General features: G+C 43.9%; 1 protein-coding gene across 1 annotated transcript; it reads right to left on the reverse strand.

Moving 5' to 3' along the window:
• Window positions 1–8,309: 8,309 nt before the first annotated feature.
• On the reverse strand, window positions 8,310–15,559 carry LOC104139794 (ficolin-2-like). The gene is made up of 7 exons (XM_068915358.1): window positions 15,466–15,559; window positions 12,415–12,528; window positions 12,023–12,052; window positions 11,368–11,564; window positions 10,619–10,748; window positions 9,512–9,646; window positions 8,310–8,557 (listed from the first exon to the last, which is right to left on the reverse strand). Exons 1-7 carry the CDS (start codon window positions 15,557–15,559, stop codon window positions 8,310–8,312), a joined length of 948 nt encoding a protein of 315 aa, XP_068771459.1.
• Between the last annotated feature and the right edge of the window lie 4,908 nt (window positions 15,560–20,467).

Consider the following 20,467-nt stretch of genomic DNA (forward strand, 5'->3'; position numbering starts at 1 on the left):
TGGCTTTTGAACTTCTCCAAGGATGGAGGCTCCACAACCTCTCTGGGCAACCTGTGTCAGTGCCCAGTCACACTCACAGTGAAATGTTTTTTTTCTTGTGTTCAGACTAAACTTCCTGTGTTGTAGTTTGTGCCTGTTGCCTTTCATCCTATCACTGGGCACCACTGAGAAGAGTCTGGCCCCATCCTCTTCACACCCTCCCTTCAGAAGTTTATACATATTGAAAAGATGAGCCTTCTGAGTCTTCTCTTCTCCGGGCTCAACAGGCACAGCACTCTCAGCCTTTCCTCCTATGAAAGATGCTCCAATCCCTTCATCATCTTAGCAGCTCTTTGCTGGACTCAATCCACTTTGCCCATGTCTCTCTTGTACCGGGGAGGCCAGAAATGGACACAGCACTCCACGTGTGGCCTCACTAGGGCTGAGCAGAGGGGGAGGATCACCTCCCTCGACCTGCTGGCCACACTCTGCCTAATGCACCCCAGGAGACCACTGGTCTTCCCGGCCACGAGGGCACATTGATGGCTCATGCTCAACTTGTTGTCCACCAGGACACCCAGGTCCTTCTCTGCAGGGCTGCTTTCCAGCAGGTCAGCCCCCAGCCTGTACTGGGGCCTGGATGGCGTTATTCCTCCCCAGGGGCAGGACCCTGCCCTTCCCTTTGTTGACCTTCATGAGGTTCCTCTCCGCCCAGCTCTCCAGCCTCTCCAGGTCCCTCTGAATGGCGGCACGGCCTTCTGGCGTATCATCCACTCCTCCCACTTTTGTATCATCAGCAAACTTGCTGAGGGTGCACTCTGTCCCTTCATCCAGGTCACTGATGAATAAACTGAACAGTATTGGACACAGTATTGACCCCTGGGGTACGTCACTAGTGACAGGCCTCCAGCTAGACTTTGTGCCAATGACCACAACCCTCTGAACTTGTCTGTTCAGCCAGTTTTGAATTCACCTCGCTGTCTGCTCATCTAGCCTGCACTTCATCAGCTTACCTATGAAGATGTGATGGGAGGCTGTGTCAAACACCTTACTGAAGTCCAGGTAGACAACATTCACTACTCTCCCCTCATCTACCTGCTCCTGGCATGGCTGACCCCTGCTATATGATACCTGATGTAATACTCCTGCCACATTTTTGTCCCTGCATGGCTGAGGTGTAGCTTTGGCAACAGCCTGTATTAATGTCTGTGAGGATCCAGCTTGAGGTGCATGTAGGGGAGGAATTTTATACCAACACAGAATATCTGCAGCTTCAGAGGAGTTCAGTCTGAGAGGATGCTATATATATGACATCACATGCATGAGAAATGCACTATAGTTTAATAAAACAAAAGTCAAGAGATGCCATGTGGGATATTGACAGCAGAGACTATGTAGCATTGACAGATTTGTGAGCATTAAAGGCTCTGCCAAATTTCCTGACACCAGCTCAGTTTGGAGTTGCTGCTACCACCCTCCTAGAGAATATGGACAGAAAGCTACTTTAGGTAGTGTCCCCAAGCTGCCAGATTGTCTGACACCCAGTGAGCACTGAAACACTCCATTATATTGCTCTGCATCGTTCAGTAACTGGGGCAAGGCACCCCAGGTTGGGGTGGGATGGCTGCTGGGACTTCATCTTCTCTTGCCCTCCTCCCACCTGCAGCTGAATTAAAATGATGCATGGAAGGAAAATAATTCACCTCCAAGCTCTTTTTTATGGCTCTTGTGTTACAGAGCTAGAGGATGAAGCAGAGTGCCTCCTCAGGGAGACAGTGGGATTTGTGCCGCACTCACCTGGGCAGGAGTCCTGGGCATCAGAAACCATCACTGTTAGGCTGAGCAGAGCAAGGAGGGTTGGGGCTGTCCTCCCCATGGCCAGCGCTGTCTGTGCTCTCTGCTCAGCTCCCCTCTTCCATGTCCCAGGCGCTGTGGTTAGCAGTTGACCCATCTAAGCCTCTTATATCGAGCACAAAAAAAAATCTAGCACTAAGCTCCACCTCTGCACTTTCCCACCACCTGCCCATCAAAGCTGGGAGTCTGGCGAGTTCTTGGGAAGCTGTTTCCCACATAAGCCATTTCCCAAAAGTCTGATGGGGAAAGTTCCTGCCTGGCTGTTCCAGCTAACCCCTCATAGGGCCTTAGCAGACTTCAGGTGTCTTTCCCCTCCCTTATTTTGTTTCCAGAGGAAATGAACTAGTGAAAACATACATTTGGTTAAAGTAGACAGCTCTTATGCTGCTGCCTGTTAGTGGCACTTTCACAGAATGACAGAATCACAGAATCACAGAATCGTTTAGGTTGGAAGGGACCTCTGGAGATCATCTAGTCCAACCTCCCTGTTCAAGCAGGGTCACCTAGAGCATATTGCCCAGGATCACATCCAGATGGCTTTTGAATATCTCCAGCGATGGAGACTCCACCACCTCTCTGGGCAACCTGTTCCAATGCTCTGTCACCCTCACAGTCAAGAAGTTTTTCCTCAGGTTCAGATGGAACTTCCTGTGGTTCAGTTTCTGCCCATTGCCTCTTGTCCTGTTGCTGGGCACCACGGAGAAGAAGCTGGCCTCATCCTCAGATACTTGTACACATTGATGAGATCCCCTCTCAATCTTCTCTTCTCCAGGCTGAACAGGCCCAGCTCTTGCAGTCTTTCTTCATAGGAGAGATGCTCCAGCCCTCTAATCATCTTGGTAGCCCTCCGCTGGACTCTCTCCAGGAGTGCCATGTCTCTCTTGTACTGGGGAGCCCAGAACTGGACACAGTACTCCAGGTGAGGCCTCACCAGAGCTGAGTAGAGGGGCAGGATCACCTCCCTCGACCTGCTGGCAACACTCTGCCTAATGCAGCCCAGGAGACCATTGGCCTTCTTGGCCACAAGGGCACACTGCTGGCTCAAAAAGCAGATCTTACTTTGCAGATGGGAGAGCCAAGACCATTAGCAGAAGCTATACTGCCTGACTCATGCTCCAGTGCTCTACCTGCCAGTCAGCACTTTGCAGCCCTTCAAACAGAGGTTTATAGGTGATCCAGGACCAATTTAGAGTTAAAGCTTTGTATGTCCAGGCAATGCTAGCTGGGCAGAACATGTATGTTTTTTTCCCAGTCCCTGTTCACTGTAATACTGAGTAGAATTTCAGTTTTGCTTTGCTGTTGCTATGCTGTGCACTCTGCTCATCAGTGGCAGAGTTATGTGAAGTCCAAACTGCCTGACTGAGTTTGATCCCCATGTTACCTTAAGACACAGAGCCCGTAAAGTTTATGAATTTTATCAGAGGGCAGTATTTTAGTTTTTTCTCTGTATTGCTGCATCCCAGTTCAGATGAGGCTGATTTCTTGGAGTCTTTCCCAGCTATTGGGATATCAGAGGCAGAACATAGCTTCCCCACATTTACTTTCTTTGTGGGTTCCTTCTCATATCTCAAACTACAGCCCAAACTCCTACGATAAGTGAAAGCCTGCTTTAATGTTAAGCAAATGGGAGTAAGCAGGAGAGAGGTAAGAAAAGTAATTGGTTGCCACTTAAATTCCTTATCCCCAAATAGTCAGTACATATACACAGACATATACTTGTGTGTATAAAATAATAATAAACCAGTAGATCTTTGATTATTGTTGCTTCTGAGACCTAATTCAGGCAGGGAAACACATACATCCTTCCCCTGCCCCTCTCTGAAAAAACTGCAGGGAAATGAGAGGGATTGTAATCAGACCAGTCTCATTCAGATTTGGGGTTTGCTTTAAGTGGGGGGAAAAAAACCTCTCATCTGTGCCAGTTTCTGTGCATGAAATTCTTGAGGAGAATTGAGAATACCTTCTTTCTTCAGCCTTTCAAAAGGAGGGAGAAAAAGGTTGAGCAGATGCCTCAGCTGTTAGGGAGGGAGAGAGCTAAGCACAGCAGCTATAGGCTGACTAGGGACAGCGACATCCCCTCTTGTCTCAGTCATATGGCTCTGTGCAGTGCAAATGCTCCTGCAGCATAGCTGGTGCACCCTGATCTAGGTTGGCGTTGTATCTGCCTAAGGGGAGGCAGTGATGAAGAGCCAGCCCCTAGCACTGAGAAGCCTTCTCCTGCCAAGCATGCTGTAATAGCATGGGCTATGTGCCTGGCAAAGGCTGTAATACGTTATTCCAACTCGAGGGAGGCAGGCGCTCCTCCTCAGCTGTTTCCCCTGGTAAGTCACTCTAAAAAGCCGTGGCAAAACTAGCCTCATAGATTCACCCAAATTTATAAACTCTCAAGGGCTCCTGGTTAGATCTATCATGTGAAAAAAGTAAGAATGGGTTTGCCTAGCTTTTTCCAAGCTGCTCCTTTACAAGAGCAAAAAGTTCAGTGTTGAACTGAGAATGCGTGTTACGGAGGCAGTTTTGATGGATCCGCTTAGCTGTTACTGGCTGTGGATTCCTTCCAGCGTTGTGGGATTCTTGGAGATGTCGCCTCAGCTTTATCCCTAGGAGGCAACGCCAGTCCCTTGCTGCAATGTCCCTGTAAATGCAGCTACATTTGGGGGCAGGGGTGGAACTATCCACAAACAAGCTTATTCCAAAGTAGGTCAGGCCCCTGAGGGTAGATTTTGAAACTGGCGCAGTGATCAATGTGTCCTAAATTACTTTTCCTCATCTAGTAAAGATCTCAGAGGGCTTATCACTTATAGCATTAGCAATTCTTTTTTCTATGTAGATTCTTCCTTGACCCCTGGCAAATGACCCCACCTGTTCTATAATTCCAAGATCAGTTTTGGGATATGGTAACGGGAATTTGAAGCATTTTAGGAGAATGGGGAGGACCTCTGAACACTGCAACTCACCTCTTCACCTCTAGAGACATAAACGTCAAGACTGAAGTCCCCAGGATCGAACTGATCTGCAAATCCCCAAGAGAATAAGCTTAGCAAATTAGAAGGTGCAACCAAATGACAGAAGTGCCTCAAAAAGTGCATGTGGAAATACGATTACTGTGCCCAGCAAGTGATTTAGCACTGATGAATGCAAAATTGTACATGACACTCGGGGTCCCAGTGCAGTCCTGAGAGCTTTGCTATTAGCTTAGTTGCTGTCAGGATGCTAGAGCTTCACCGTGGAAATGGGGAAAGCAGCAAAGGCTATAAGCACCCCACATAACAAGCAGAAGAGCCCCAGTTGTTGCATTCCTCTGCTCTGTGCTAACTTAAGGACATTGCCCTGAGCCCCTCCTAGAGTTGCAAGAAAGGCTGACAGTTGGCATTGTGAAACTAGGAGGTAAACTCGGACAGCTGTGAATTTAAGAGATGTGAAATAAGAGCTCACTTGAGAGAGCTGGCACCACTGTGCACGCCGATGGCTGAGCTTCCATGTGCTTTGAAGGCTTGACTTGCAGGGAGAGTAATGATATCTGCAGGAAGGCTTGTTTTGAGAGGCTTGAGAGGGATGAGATTTCTGTGATAGCATTAGTGGTCGAGGGAATTTGTGGCTGGAAAACAAGCAGCATTTTTCACTCTCTCTCTTTCTCCTTCCTGTATTTCCCAGACTGAAAAGTGGGGAATCCTCCTGGAAATTGTGCCCACTCATCTGACCTCTGAAAACTGGCTGCAGTCAGAGAGACAGATGGACAGGAGACGCCAATATCTCACTAGCATACCACAGCAAGCTCTCCCAGCCTCATTTTGGATCATTGCAGAGCATTTCAGCAGGTGAAGAGAACTCATTTTTCTTCTATGGCCAAATCGTATATAGGGAAGCCCACCTGGAAATAGTTAAACACCCCTAGAGGCAAAGAACTTACTCCCTGAATTAAACGCCTATCCTACTTGATTGGATCAGCCTGCTAATCCCATTGGACTTAGCTGGGCAAATAGTTAAGCAGCTGGACTCAGATGGTCTTGGACAGGAAAGTTCTCCCAGATCCGTGCTTTGAAGAGAGAGCTGTGAAGCGCTAGCCTTACCTGTGCTCTGGCACAGGTTTTGTTAGTGTTTGGAGACATTTGCTGCAGCCCCAAACTTGCACTGGCTGGGATTTATTTCCTCTCTTACAAGATTAGTCGCATTTCAGTTAGCAGAACAGGTTTTACCTTTTCTGTGAACATAACTGAGATCACCTTACCTCCCTGCATTACCAGCTACCATTTGCCTCAGACCAACTTACAATTTTCAGGCTCCCCCATGATCTGGAATGATCTGTACTTAGCAAAATATTTCTTGCTGCCAGCATCCTCAAAATCTATGTGCAGCTTGTTATTTCCTAACGAGCATGGGACAAAGATGAAATTGCTGGTGCCTCCCATGAAGTCATTCATGTACTTCTGAGGATTCTCATCCATGCAAACATGGAGTACTAGCCAAGGGCTGCCTTCCCTAGTTCACTGTTCTCCCTTCCACCTCACCAGCTAGCTTTTGTATCATTGAATAATTCTTTGAGAAATCCGTTCTTTAATAAGGAGCCTTTTCCTGGATCCAAGCATCTCATATAGTTGCCTGTTTCACAGGTGGTGATGTTGTGGAAAGATTCCCGACTCTTATGCATCAGCACATCTCAGTTCATTCAGAACTTCACTGGGAGATGGGTGTGGGCAGTCCCGAGTGTACCCTCAATGTGTTCTGTGATTACACGCAGCTGAATTGGCTTCTTAGGCAGTGCACTGGAGGGGTGAATGCAAGAGCCGTGGGGAGCAGGCCTTACTCTGCATTTTTGCACCTCCTGACTGCACAGATGCCTGGTAAACTGCATGCAATCTGCCTGGCCATGCCTGACAGCTTGCAAAAGTTTTGGTGTCCCTGCTCCCCAGGGCAATCTCTGCATGGTGGGGACCAGGCTAGAAGACTATCTGCACTCTCAGAGCATCTGGTCATAAGAATTGCGATAGCCTTATATCCATGCTGAAGTACGGATAAACCCTCTCTGCCTTTGTTTAGGTGCAATCATGGTACCCCTCCTTCATAAAGCGCTTAGAAGTTCTCAGACAAAAGCAGCAACGGTGTGTGATGTCAGCCTTCTCTGCTATGGTACAAGATAAGCTCTCCATCCTCTTAAATTTCAGGGATAAACCTTCCAGGAGACACAGAAATGTGGTTCAAAAGGGAAACTTTTTTACGGAATCAGGTAGTGAACTTCAGCATGGTCTAGTCAGCAAGGCAGAGATGTTGTTACCTGTTTTCATGGTAATGGAGGCTGGGGCTAATGTCTGGCTGGGTGATGGGGGGTTTTAGATGCAGGTGGCAGAACGTGACACCTAAGTCAGCAAGTATGTGAAGACAGAGCCTCCATTTATGGGTGAGCCATCCCTTATGTGTCCGTTATAGCCTTCTTTTTGCTTCTTTTGATGCTTTCTGTATAGGCTCCTAGAGGCAGGGCCATGACTTTAACAATACATCAGCCTAGTCTCATATGCTAGTTCTGCTGTCTACTGGCAAGTCTCTAGCAGGAGCAAATAAAATTTTGTTGTTCTTGACTTTTCTGCAATGGAAGAAATGCCCCGTGATGCTAGTAATGCTGTCTGGTACTCAGTGTTTCTCCTTTGTGGACTTAGTCCACAGCACTAAATTGTAAAGTGCATACTTATTGACCCATTGGCCCCAGACTGGCTTTTTAAATCTGGAAATGGGATATAAAGTTTAGTCTATTCACTAGATCAGATTCAAACATAAGCATTTTCCCAGGAGTTAACTGTACAGTTTATATTTTCCACAGCTTCTCCCACAGTTCTCCCAAAAGGCACAGATGAGCGGTCAGTTGTAGGTGTTAGCCAAGAAGATTAATTGGGAAGTGTAGTGATATCCATTGGCTCACTCAATTGTCCCCATTACCCAGCAGAATAAAATAAATAAAGCCTTTTGAGAAGTTTGTAAGCTCTTTGTTTACTGTTTACTGACAGTCATTTAATCTAGTTCTACTTTGATCAAACAAACACCTTCCAAAAGAGCTATACCTGCCCAAAAATCCATAAACAACATGTCATCTCTACCTCTGTAGAAGCCCTGCCATGTGACTGCTGGACAAGATTTCGGGAAACATCTGTCTTGGAGAGCAAACATTTAGTTATAAGGAGATTGCTACAGCAGCTGTAATTTTTTGAAATCTTGACATTTCAGAGTTTTATTTATTTCTAAAAATGATTAACAATGAAAAGCAGCTTACATGAACTATTCAGATATCCTCAAATCTTTTTTTCACAATTCTTTTCCGCTGTACTTTGTCCTGGACTACCTGAATGATGGAACTGTTGGTTAATAGGGAGGAATTAGCATTCCAAATGGCTGAAAGTATAAGGCTTAGGGATAGAAGCAACACTACACTGATACAGAGATGGCAAATGAAGCTGACAAAACGAACTGGATGTAGATCACTTTATGCTGCGTTAAACTGGGCGAAATTTCATTTCGGTCTGTTTGTAGGAGTAATAATACCCTTTGTCTGCCTTCCAGATTATACCATCTGCAAATGTCTCATGTTCTCCATTCTTATACTGCCCATTTAAATTGGAATCTAGGCAATCATTGAACCACCAAGCACCTTTGTAGGTTGTTGCACACTGATTCGACTGAGGATCTTGATCTCGGTCTTTAGTTGAAAATGGCATCATATGGTGGACTGATAATGAATCCCCTGCAAGAAAGGATCAGCATTTATGGCGAAGTGCACTCAGGCTAGCATGGCAGTGTCCAAATCTACTACCAAAAGGTGGACAAAGCATTTTAACAACAGTATCCAGTTATAAAAGTATCCAATTATAAAACAGTATCCAGTTTTAACAACAGTATCCAGTTATAAAATCTTTAGCATTTGAGTGTACAACTGAGTTTAATCTTGAATTTGTACAAAAGTTCAAAGTGATATAACTTGAGTCTTCATATTGAGGAATATACATATCTTTCTATCATAAAAATATTGCTCTGTAGTTTAAGCACAGAGATTACTTCCCATAATTTCAGCCAAAATCAAAATTAAAATTAAGCCTTTGCCCAAGAAAACTCTGTGAGTATGTCTCTCAAAAAGCAGCAGAACCTGTTTGAAAAACAAAAAGTAACTATCTAGTCCTTGAGTATGAACATTCAATACGTAGGAAAGAAAAGATAATATTGCAAATTACGTGCACTATATAAGGCTTTTCAAACCTTGTACTAACTCTGATAGCAGCTTGGATTGAGAAGTGCAGTAAACAATAAGCATGTAAATGTACTAAAGTATTTTAAAAACTCTCTCTCTACCCTTAGCGTTAGAATGGAGGGCCCTTTTCTGTGCCTAACCAAGTGAGGTCTGCTTTTATTTTATCTGAACCGGTTTATTCATTTGTAATAAGATCCTTTTGAAATTCATAGAAATCAATCTCTGAGCTATTGAATTAGTCATACTTTAGTTACACTGATGTTAATGTAAAATGGCCGAGTGAGGACTAAGGAAGAGTGGATTGTGACTTCAGGACTGATATGCAAGAGACAGCAGCGTTTTTTCATGGGAACTAGTTTGTCTTGCTTACGCTGTAGCTACTCTTCAGTGCCGCTGCTTTGTTTGTCAGATTTTCTTTTGCTATGAAAGTTTGTGACAATGCCCAGCACTCACCTGCAGTACCTAAAATGAAACTTCCAAGACTCAGCTTATAATTTTCTCTCTCTGAAAATACTTTGAATAATGCATACTTGGCAAACGTGCGTTTGTAATCGAAATCCATGAGGTCAATGCGAAGTTCCTGAGTACCTACAAAGAGCAGATCTGAAAGTGAAACATTCACTCCTTGTTTTCCAACATCGTTTTATACCTGTAAGACAGGCTTCTGAAGGCAATGAGTCAGAAAAAGTCAGAGTTGCTACTCAGTACCATCAGCTTCCCCCTTGACTTTTCCTGCACCCCTTCCTTTCCCCAGAACTATTTCCTACTTGTGTTGGTTAAAAAGATGCCACCTGAATTGGACATATTTGAGGAGATGCATCAGAATGACAATAAGCATAAGTAAAGGCATGCTCAAAACTTTGCCTGGTGAAGCCTAACTCAGAAGAGTTTAGCTGAGAGATCTCTGAAGATGTTGTCTTCAGAAACATCAATTGAAAAACTAATAATAACCCGAAGAAACATCTCAATTGTGTTGAAAACCTGGCTGATTAAGTGTCTGGTGTAAACCATACTATGAGTGTCTGGGAATAAGGGTCTTAGCTCCACTCCATACTTTCTGTGTAGCTTCAAGCTTCTTGTTTGTGAAAGTAACAAAAGAAGCCTGGACAAGAGACCATAACCAGAGCAGCCCTTACACCTCCCAGCGATTGTGCTTCAAGCCTGCCAGGCAGGATATCTTTGTGTAAATGTAAGACATGGATGAATTTTGACAGACAAGTTATTTGTCCACTGCCTCACAATTCTGTTCGTGCAAGTGTGACTACAGTAGCCACTCTGAACTGATTAGCTCTGCATATAAATTTTTCTGGCAAAGACTGCTTGTGGATAATATTATCTGTTACAGCCTATACCATTGTCCTATGTAATGGTCATCCTCATGGCTACTGTTTCCATTAAGAGCCCACCTACACAAAATTAAGATGGCAATTATGATTCTACAGTCTAGTGTCTCTTTTCTTGCCTAACAGGCAGTTTAGAATTCTTAATCAAATACAATTCTATATTAAGTATGGAGGGAGAAGCTGATGGGGCAAAATGCATGAAAAACATGATACTTACCAAACAATGACAGAAGGTGAATATATTCATTCCCTAACCAGAAATCTGTTATGTGGCTGCCAAAACCTTTCTTATATTCTTCCCAGTCGCGGAAAAAATCTACAGAGCCATCTATTCTTCTCTGAAAAACCTTTGGAGAGGTCAAAGAAAGTCAGACATGGGATTTTTGGACTTTAAGAAACAAATTGTCTTGTTGATTTATGTTTTGCTGATTTAACTGAAATTTAATTTGGGGGAAAAAGCAAAAAGATGCTGTCAGAATTGTAAATGATCCCAATTTGTTCAAAACTCATTTAACTTGAAAGACTTTCTTTGGAAACGTTACCATTACTGACTGCAGCAGAGAGAAAACTTCCTTGGCCTTCCTTCTAGGCTCTCACTTTACCCTTATCATTTTTATTTTTTTCTTGATTTCTAAGGAAATAGTATTAAGCTAATTACCAGTTCGGGGCACCAGCCTCCATTTTTGCTTAACCACATCCCAGCTGTTTTGAGACTATGAAGAGACTTGTAGTACAGTAGAGTCAGAAGCCATTTTGCTTGTAATTTTGCTTTAGAAATCCTGAATCTTTATGATAGTATGCAGAAAACTGATTTCATTTTCAGTTTTCAAGAGGTTATTACACAATGCTGACAAACAGGTGAGGTCCTCTCTAGGAATAAACTTATTCAAACAAAATCTATCCCACCCCTAATGAAATCCATTAGATGTTTTCTCTACAAGTACTTTCCTTTTCACTCTTACTTACTATCCATCCACCTCCTTCCGTATGCATGTCACACAATACATTGATGGCCATACAGTTTGGGAGATATAGGGTGTACCAACCACTCATCCTGTTTCCTTTGTCTAACAGTTCTTTGCAGCTCTTTTCTCCTGCGCAGGAAGACAAGTAATTGTTATTAAAGAAGTTTGCAGTAAATTCCAACAAAGACAGTTTGAGCGCTTCTTATGGAACTAGATTTTTTAAAAAGCTATTTCCTGATTTTGCAAAGCCTAAAGTTATGGAAAACTGGATTAAACTAGTTTTCTGAAATCCTTGCTAGTATTGGGGAAAAAAAACAAACAAACCGTCAGGAAGCTGCTGTTTACATGTAAGTATCTTCTTCAGATTCAAGATGGCAAAGTAGACAAGGATTCACAGTAGATTCTAGTCACTAAGCCATCTTCCAGGATAACCTTATGCATTATGATCTATAGGGGTCCTGATAAAACTAAACACTTTATAGGCCAGAAATGCTAACAGACCAGAAAAAAAGAGACTAGAACACAAGCATCAGCAGAATTCGGAGTGAATTACATATGCTTTCCAATGTATTTCTGTTGCCTCAGTTTTACTTTGCACTTTGTATCTCCAAAGAAATAAAGTAGCAACGCACGTAATGTGAGATGGAAACACTCACCTGTGAGACATGAACTGATACCCTCGTGTCCTATTCAGGAAGAGAAAAACAGTGGTGGATTGGAACATGTGAAATGACCATAGGGATAGTAAAGTATCTTGGTAGAGCCTAGCTCTCTCACCTACTCAAGACCATGGCCTAGAGTTTTTATCACAGCAGATCATAGACCCTCCTTTCCCAAATGAAGAAGAATATTAGAGACTCCATTAGAGACAACAAAGTCAGTCCAGACTATGTCAGTGAAGGATACGACCTTCTGTCACTGAAGACCATGCTGTTATATCTAGGTACATGGTTCTGAACTTGGATTTTAATCAGCACCATAAGGTAGATAATATTAAGTCCTCTTCCCCAACATCTATCAGACTCACACTTAGTTTTTGGGAATTTACCTTTGAGGACAAAAGGCTGGAACAGTCTCCTGTTGCCGCTGGCATTGAGGGTTCCAGTGAATCCCTCAGGAATAGAGAGTGGCTTATTTTTCTCAGCATCTATGTTTTTGACCTCTGGAGACATAAATTGATAATGGTCACAGCTCTTGCACAACCTGAAAATTGTATAGTCTAGAAGGAAGCATGTGCTGCTCCTGAAATCAGGCAGCGCTCCAGTGGTTTTTGCTAGTAATGAAATGATACGTGTTTGTGGTCAAGTAGAAACACAAGTCCAGGTAGGTTTACTTCCTCCATTTCCATCCCCCATGCTAGATTATTTTTTCTTGCTCCTCCTGCACAGGGCACAACAGAGAAAACTCTTAGTTACCTCAGCTCTGTCCTTCTCCTCTAACAGTGAGTTTACCTTTTTAGCTGATCCCATTTGTCCTTTACTCCATCTTTCCCCTCCTACACAGACAAGAATGTTAAGAGCTTCCATAGTTAACCCAAAATGGGATTTGCATTTAAAGCCAGGAATTGAACCAAGTACATAGTCATATGAAGGGAGCACTGAACAACAGATATTTCCTTTACCTAAAGGTGCAGATTGAGATAGCCAAGTCAATTTAACAGTGGTGCACTGTCAGAAGAAGTGGTCAGACTCCACTCCCAAACTCTCCATCTTTGGCCGTGATCGTTTTCCTGACCATTTTCCTTCTGTGTGAGATCCAGTGTTCTTGCGCTCACAGGAGATATCAATTCAGCTGGCTAATACAACAGCAAATGCTTCTGGTTTTGCCAGAACAGCCAACAGTGCTAACACAACCTCTAGCCACATGAACACACAAAGTAACGAAGGAGAAGCAGGTGAGCGTATAGCCAACAGCAGAGGTTTAAAAAAGACTTTAAATAAGTTGAATGGCCCTCACCATTAGATCAATTCAGCTATAATGTGATCCTCTAAGAATCAGATTGTTAGATAAATCAGTTTTGTCTTTTACTCACCTTGGGCAATGGCCTGATGCTCATACACTACTGCTGTGAGGCTGAGTAAAGCTAGGAGGGTTTGCTGGGCAGCTCTTCCCATGGCTGGTGCTGGTCTTTACCATGAGAATTTCACTTGTCTTCTCCTCACACTCTCTTGTTGTTTATTCCTTACAGAAAGGGAATTACAGCATAAAAGCCCTCCTACACTGTTTCCTGCCCCTTCACTAGCTAAGCCTTCCACTGGTTCTTCCCACAGAGATTACAGTGAAGATAGAAAGCTTCATTTGCAAGTGCAGAAAGCCCCGATAAAATTTGATTTAAAAAAATGGAGCTTTCTGTGGCTCTGATACTCTTGCTGCTTTTTGGAGCATTCTACTACAGAGTTATCAAGAGCTTTTTTATAAAAGTTTATGATGAATTGGCCATGAATCACAACTTCACACCCTCCTAGATGTGCCATGGTACAACTAAACCAGCTGGTAGATTTGTAATGAGGGATAGCCCTCAATGATGGCTACAAGAACCACATTTCTATGGGCAGAGCTGGAGATGTGAACAAAAAGGCCATCGCCAATCTAATGGGGCTGGAGTTTCCTTTTCCTTGGTTCTTTCCACTCTTTTTCAGGTTCCCTAGAGATTGGAGCCCTCCTCCAAAGGATCCACACAGATTCCTGTCATCACCCTGCTGTAGAAGCTACCCTCTTGCAGTAACACCATCTCATCCCTCCCATACTAAGGTCTAGTCACCAGTCCTGCCATTCTGATGACTAGTGCCCTGCAGTATTGGCTAGAAACTTTCTGTGAAAATATAATTTTGCTGGAAAATGTGAATTTGTCAATATTTAGAAACCTTACTGGCACTTGAAGGAACTTGAATGAAGGAACAAACAGTTTTCCATTCAGCGCCTGCCTGTCTTCTGAACAGCTTAACTGATGAGCTGCTGTAGAGGATGGGTTGGAATATGCAAGTATTAATGTTTGTAGTTTTGAGGAGCCTTGTAAAAGTGCACTATCCATGGTGACCAAGATTCCTTGCAATCCCAGTATTAACTTGAATTATTCACAACCTGATGAATACAAACAGCTTGTGGAATCTGCTGACTTAAAATTGAGAATGTGAATATGCTGGTCTGGGAGTCTGAAAGCCCTGGGAGAGACAGCCCTAGCACACCGCACTGTGGGGTTCTCATGGAGGTGCAGGCACCAGCTGCATCATCGCATTTGTAACGCATTCACAGCTGAATAGCTCTCGTGAAATTCTTGAGGTCCCACATGGAACAGATACTGTTTTGGAGACATGATATTCTAATTCCAAAACCATTTTTTCCTTCAGAATTGATATTTTGTAGGAAATTTCAGAAGGCAGAGGTTTCAAGCAACAGATTATTGAAATTCAGTTAGCTCTCTCCCAGGGCTGTTTCAAGGTAGAGACAATATTTCAAAATATGGTAACCCACACCTTCTTTTCCAAGCCTCCCCACCATCTCTAGAGCAACATCCGTCTGCATCGTGATGTGAAAGACGTGGTCTGAAGGGTGCCTCGAGCACAAGCTCTCCTGCAGTGGAAGACCATGAACAGAGACACACACCTCCCCAAAACTGCACGCTCACCCTGCATGCTGTGGTTCTCCCGCTCGTACACAGGGTTCCTGGCCTCTCATACCGTAGTTTAACTAGCTGTGTATTCTCAGTAGGATCAAGCTGCAGAAGGGGGATTCAGAGGTCCCTGAAATGGGTAGATATAGCCACTTCTTGCTTCTCCTTCTAAATTAAATGCTATTAAATCCATTCAGAGGAACAGTTACAAGAGATGAGGGCTGCAGCAACAAGCAATCTATACACATTCATAGTTAGTCCAAAACTTAGCATTTCTGTCAAACCTCAGCATAGACCTAGCTCAGTTAGAGGCCTTGCACAATGCAAGCTGGAGTCCATCTAGGCCTTCAGTAGATTGCCTCTGCTTTGAGTTTAGGGTTTAGGTTTTTAATTTACTCACAAGTCCTTTGTTTAATGAATCCTGCCCGATCCCTTGCTATTCCACTGCCATCATAACTCACTGTATTGGGCTCAGTTCAGACCACTGACCTCTGTTTTCTAGTGCAATGTGCTCTAGATGACCCTGCTTGAGCAGCGGGGTTGGACTAGATGATCTCCAGAGGTCTCTTTCAACCTTGGCCATTCTGTGATTCTGTGTGATTCTGTTTTGTTAGCTGAGACTTGGACTTGAGGTCTCTAAAACCACTTTCTGACTTTCTTCCAGAAGGAGGATAGCACCTTCTCATTTCTCTTTTGTACAGAGGGAGCACATCAGACAACAACCGCAAAAGAACATGATCTCCTACCTTCTTTGTTATGACAGTCTGTATTCTCAATTAAAAAGCCGCTTTGATTCCTTGCCAGAAAGAGCAAAGGCAAATGATTAATCCATTACAACAAAAGACTACTTAAGAAATAGCACCCAGACCTGCAGTTATAAAAAAGCAAAATGAAAGTTTCGTTTCAGCTTTAATGACTTTCTCAGCCCCTGATTCTACCCATGAGCTACCCAATTGTCACTACCAGCCTGGGTGCTGTTTCATTTCTATTTATTTGGGAAGAAGGATTATTTGTACATAAAGAAATTAAATTGGAGAGTTCAATACATACAAATCATAATTAAAAGGCATCTTAAAACTAGCAGTTAAAAATAATTCAAATAAAGAAGAGGGGATCACAGCTGAGACCACAAGACAATACCACAGCATACACAGAATATAAGGGAAAGAAATTAAAATACTCTAACATATTTTTGCCTACAGGAAAATGTAAAATCTGAGAAATAACACTTATGTATTCCCAGCTCAAATTAAGATTTAAAAAAGATTATTATTTACAGGGAAGTGTACTGCCTTCTTTCCCGGAAGCTGGCATTTATACTGTCATGTTTTTGGGGCCTTCCAATTCTAATAGTAGAAGTGTTGCGTCACAACCACTCATTGAAGTGGCCATTTCTTGAAATCACGCAGTTTCAACATCCAAAGACAGATCAGGATCAGGAGCTTTGAACTCAGAGCTTGCTCTTCTCAAAATCTAATGAAGCAGTGCTGCTGAACATAGGATTTCCAGCCTCATAGAATCCATGCCCATGTGGACACCTCAGAGCTGTTAGTCAACAGCAAGCTACTACTGTTTGAAATTTCATGGAAGGATACCTTCTACATCCTCCTGGCTTTGGGGCAGTCCTCAAGCATCTGAGGTATGAGAACCAATCATTTTCATTACTGTATGATCTGTTGCACTATTCATGGAGAAAGTGGCCAACAAAATTTGGGTTTCATTCAGCAGAAAAGAGCTCATCTCAGAATATTTATTAGCTGTAACTGAGAACATCTTTTAAGAACTCCATCTTTAATTAATACCCTTAATGTAGTGCAAACTCAGACCAACCTGTAGAAGGACCTTCCATTCTTCCTACTCAGGTTTCATCAGCTACAAGAATTTTCTGAGCTCACTTGCTGTGCAATTCAGCTATTATAACTTTAAAAATGAAAAACAAGAGTGCACAGGATCTCATGTAGTACACCAATGCCTCCTCCATCTTCTAGAAAAGAAGAGGCAAGTTCATATTACTGCATGCCCTTTCAGAGATTGGCACAAAAGCACTGCAGGCTTAAAACTAGTAGCTATTGCTAGAGTCAGATGGTAAGCAGCCAGATTGAGAAACGCAGATCCACCTCCGCCTCTTCCCCTCTTCGCCCTTTCTTCTAATGTTTGTTAGTTAATTGTTGTTTACACAGTTCAAAGACTTTTCACAGTAAATCTCTGCTGGATTTTATATCCATTCACTCTCTAGAGTGGGAGTTGTATTGCAGAACAAAGAGAACTGCAGTTCCACTCACTGCTGCACTGTGGAAAGACATACTGACCCTTGCAGGAAAAGAATGACTTGCTACAAAGTAGAAGAACAAATTATTCCTAAAATTGCTTACTATCATTAACTTTATTGCTTTATATTGGTGTAAATTCCAAAATTATTCACTTTCAGGGGTAACTGCAAGGCATATCTCCTCCCTAGGTTTAAAGAGATAAGTACATTTAGGACAACATTTGCTGCATGTAATATGTTTTGGAATAAGGTTTTATTTTGGAATAAGGTTTTATTTTTCCTCTGCTTCTTTTTATGGAAACTGCTGTTCCTCTTTTGTTTAGCAACAGTCCTGCTGAATTTCTTACATTGTGGATTGGTGGTGGAAACACTTCTATATATGCCACAAACCTAACCAGAAAGTCTTTGTCTCTCTGGATCTGCTACAGTGCTCTGAAACAACCAAAAGACAGTGACACAGAGAGGTGGTTTAGGAGATAGCAGCAAGAATAATAAAAAAACGAAGAGATGAGTCCCTTTAGAAAGTCCACATAAGTGGATGGCAGCATCTGTTATTAGAATGGTACAAGATATCTCCCTGGAGAAGATATGTTCTCTCTAAGACCTGTGGCTAAGCAGAGGAATGCTAATGAAGCATCTTTTGTGAAGATTTGCCTCTGTATTGCCATAATTTAAAAAAATGATGTGAGCAGATAATAAATAATGTAGAAAACAAAATAAATAATCATCAAAGATGTAAGGGAGCACACCTTCAGAGGCAGCCACCAGACACAGCGGTTTGCGTAGCAGTTTCTAGGCTCTGCTTAGATCTTCTAATGACTTTGTTGGAGATTACTGGGACATTCCTGGGAACTTCTGAGGAACGAGAGGGTGCCTGCTGCTGACAGGTAAGGAGAGCCAGATAAGGACAGCCACTGGAGGCCTTCTCCTGAGAAGCTCCAGCATGCTCTGGCAGCTACTAATGAGTGCTGTCCATTGCCCCGATCAGACCCTGTTGGGGTCTTTGTTCCAGCTGACCCCTGATTAGGGACAGCCCAGCACCGCTTTAGCCAGTGCTATGGAGAGGCCTATGTAAGAGCCAGGCCTGGAGGGCAGCCAACAGATAGAGCAGTTTGTGCGGAATAATGTAAAGAAGGGCCTAGCAACACTAACCAGACCAGCATATGCATCCTTAACTATGGTGATGATGTGCAACAGGGCATGGTCCCCAACAGCTATTAGAGCAACTATCCCTGCAACATTACGGGGTTTAACCCAGGTGAAGCTTCAGAAAGAGGATGCAGCCCTGCAAGTCTCAGGGTCTCAAGCTGCAGGGAGTGCCTGGGTCCTCTTGCTGAGGATGGGGCTAGCGGCATCTCTGCCTGCAGGAGGCCGAGCTGCCAAGTCAAGAAGCTGTGGTAGGAGGTCAGCAGACTGTGCAGCATAAGAGAGAATAAAGCTGGATCTTTTCTGAGACTCTGCAGATATAGGAGCCTGAACTGCCCGCTGTAGTGGAAGAGCAGGCAGAGTCAGTGCCTATCACATTACAAAGTGGGAAACAAGGCGAAGGCTGAAAGCTGGTGACTTATGGCACCTGGAGGAGGGCTCTGGCTCCACTGGAAGATTTGAAACTTTGGAAGATGTTCACTCCCCATGTAGCTATTGAGGACTTGGGAACACTCTCAGATGGAGCATCTGTGCGAGCTGAGCCTCAGCCTCCCAGGAGCACTGTGAAGAAGCAGGGAATGTTAGTAGTGGGAGATTCCCTGCTGTAAGAGAAGGAGGACTCTGTCTGCTGACCTGACCTGCCATCTAGGGGGGGCGGTTTGCTGCTTGCTAGGGGCTCACATTCCAGATGTTGCAGAGAGGCTGCTAAAGCTTGTCTGGCCATTTGACTGTTACCCCTGCTACTCTTCCACATGAGGACTAATGATACTGCCAGGGGAGACCTGGAAAGTATCAAAGTGACCACATGGGTCATGGTCAAGGGCATGGAAGCCCAGGTGGTGTTCTCTTCCTTCCTGCTGCTGAAGGGAAAGGGACTGTGGAGGACCGAATGGATACTGCAGGTCAGCAATTCGTTGCACAGCTAGTGTTGATTACCAGGTTTTGGTATCTAAGACCATGGAACCCTCTTCAAAGACTGAAAAGTGCTTGGTAAAGATCAGATCCACCCGACCAAATGTGGCAAAAGTATCTTTGCCAACAGGCCAACCGACTTCGGAAAGGGGGCTTTAAACTAAGGATGATAGCAATGGGAGAGAGTGACCAACAGTCAAGTAAGGAAGCGGTGGTTGAGGTTGGCAAACAAAGGGTTTGGGGTGATGTAAGCAGATGGGACCTCTTCACCAACAACACAGGGCCGAAGTGGAAGTATACCACAAGTGTATGCAAGTAAAGAAGGAAGTGTGTATGGGACCACATTATGGGGGAAGCTGTCATGGTTTTTCTAAAAAGACAGCATGTCAGGGTGCTTCTCTGAAGTGCTTGTATGTTAACACATGTAGCATAAGGAACAGACAGGAGTTGGAAGTCTGTGTGGTTACAGCTCTCTTTTCTCATTGGGATCATGGAGAAATGGTGTGATAGCTCATACAACTAGAATGCTACAGTGGATGAATACAGGCTATTTAGGAAGGACAGGCTGGGAAGGTGAGGAGGGGGAGTCACCCTCTATGTAAGAGAGCAACTGGAATGCATGAAGCCCTGCCTAGAGAAGGGAAATGAGCCATCTGAGAGCTTATGGATCAGGATTAGTGGGCAGATCAAAAAGGACAATATTGTTGTGAGTGTCTGCCATAGACCACATGATCAGGAAGAAGCAGATGAGGCCTTCTTCAGAAAACTGGAAGAAGCCTCATGTTCACAGGCCCTGGTCCTCATGAGGGACTTTAAGCACCCTGATATCTCCTACAGGGACAACACAGCAGGGCACAAGCAAGCCAGAAGGTTTCTGGAGTGTATTGATGATGACTTCCTAACTCAGGTGATGAGGAGCCAGCGAGGAGAGACAATCTGCTGGACCTTGTACTTACGAACAAGGAAGGACTGGTCAAAGACGAGGGAGTAGCCTTGGCAGCAGTAAACACAAGATGATGGAGTTCAGGATCCTGCAAGGAGGTCTAGATAGAAACTTCGGGAGAGTCAAACTGGAGACATTCTTGCAAACTTCAGTAGCAATGCTGCAAACTGGTGTCACCTGGGCTTGTACCTGGCAGCTCTGCATGGTCTTAGCACCCTTGC

This window comes from Struthio camelus, chromosome 20 (genome assembly GCF_040807025.1).
Source record: "Struthio camelus isolate bStrCam1 chromosome 20, bStrCam1.hap1, whole genome shotgun sequence".
In the NCBI taxonomy this organism is placed as follows: domain Eukaryota; kingdom Metazoa; phylum Chordata; class Aves; order Struthioniformes; family Struthionidae; genus Struthio; species Struthio camelus.

Excerpts from the sequence above, each read along its gene's own strand:
- LOC104139794 (XM_068915358.1), bottom strand. The coding sequence starts at position 15,559 with ATGGCCAAGGTTGAAAGAGACCTCTGGAGATCATCTAGTCCAACCCCG. Across the intron at positions 12,529-15,465 it reads CATTGCACTAGAAAACAGAG|AGGTCAAAAACATAGATGCT; the intron begins GTCAGTGGTCTG and ends TTATGTCTCCAG. Across the intron at positions 11,565-12,022 it reads TATCAGTTCATGTCTCACAG|CGCTCAAACTGTCTTTGTTG; the intron begins GTGAGTGTTTCC and ends TTCCATAAGAAG.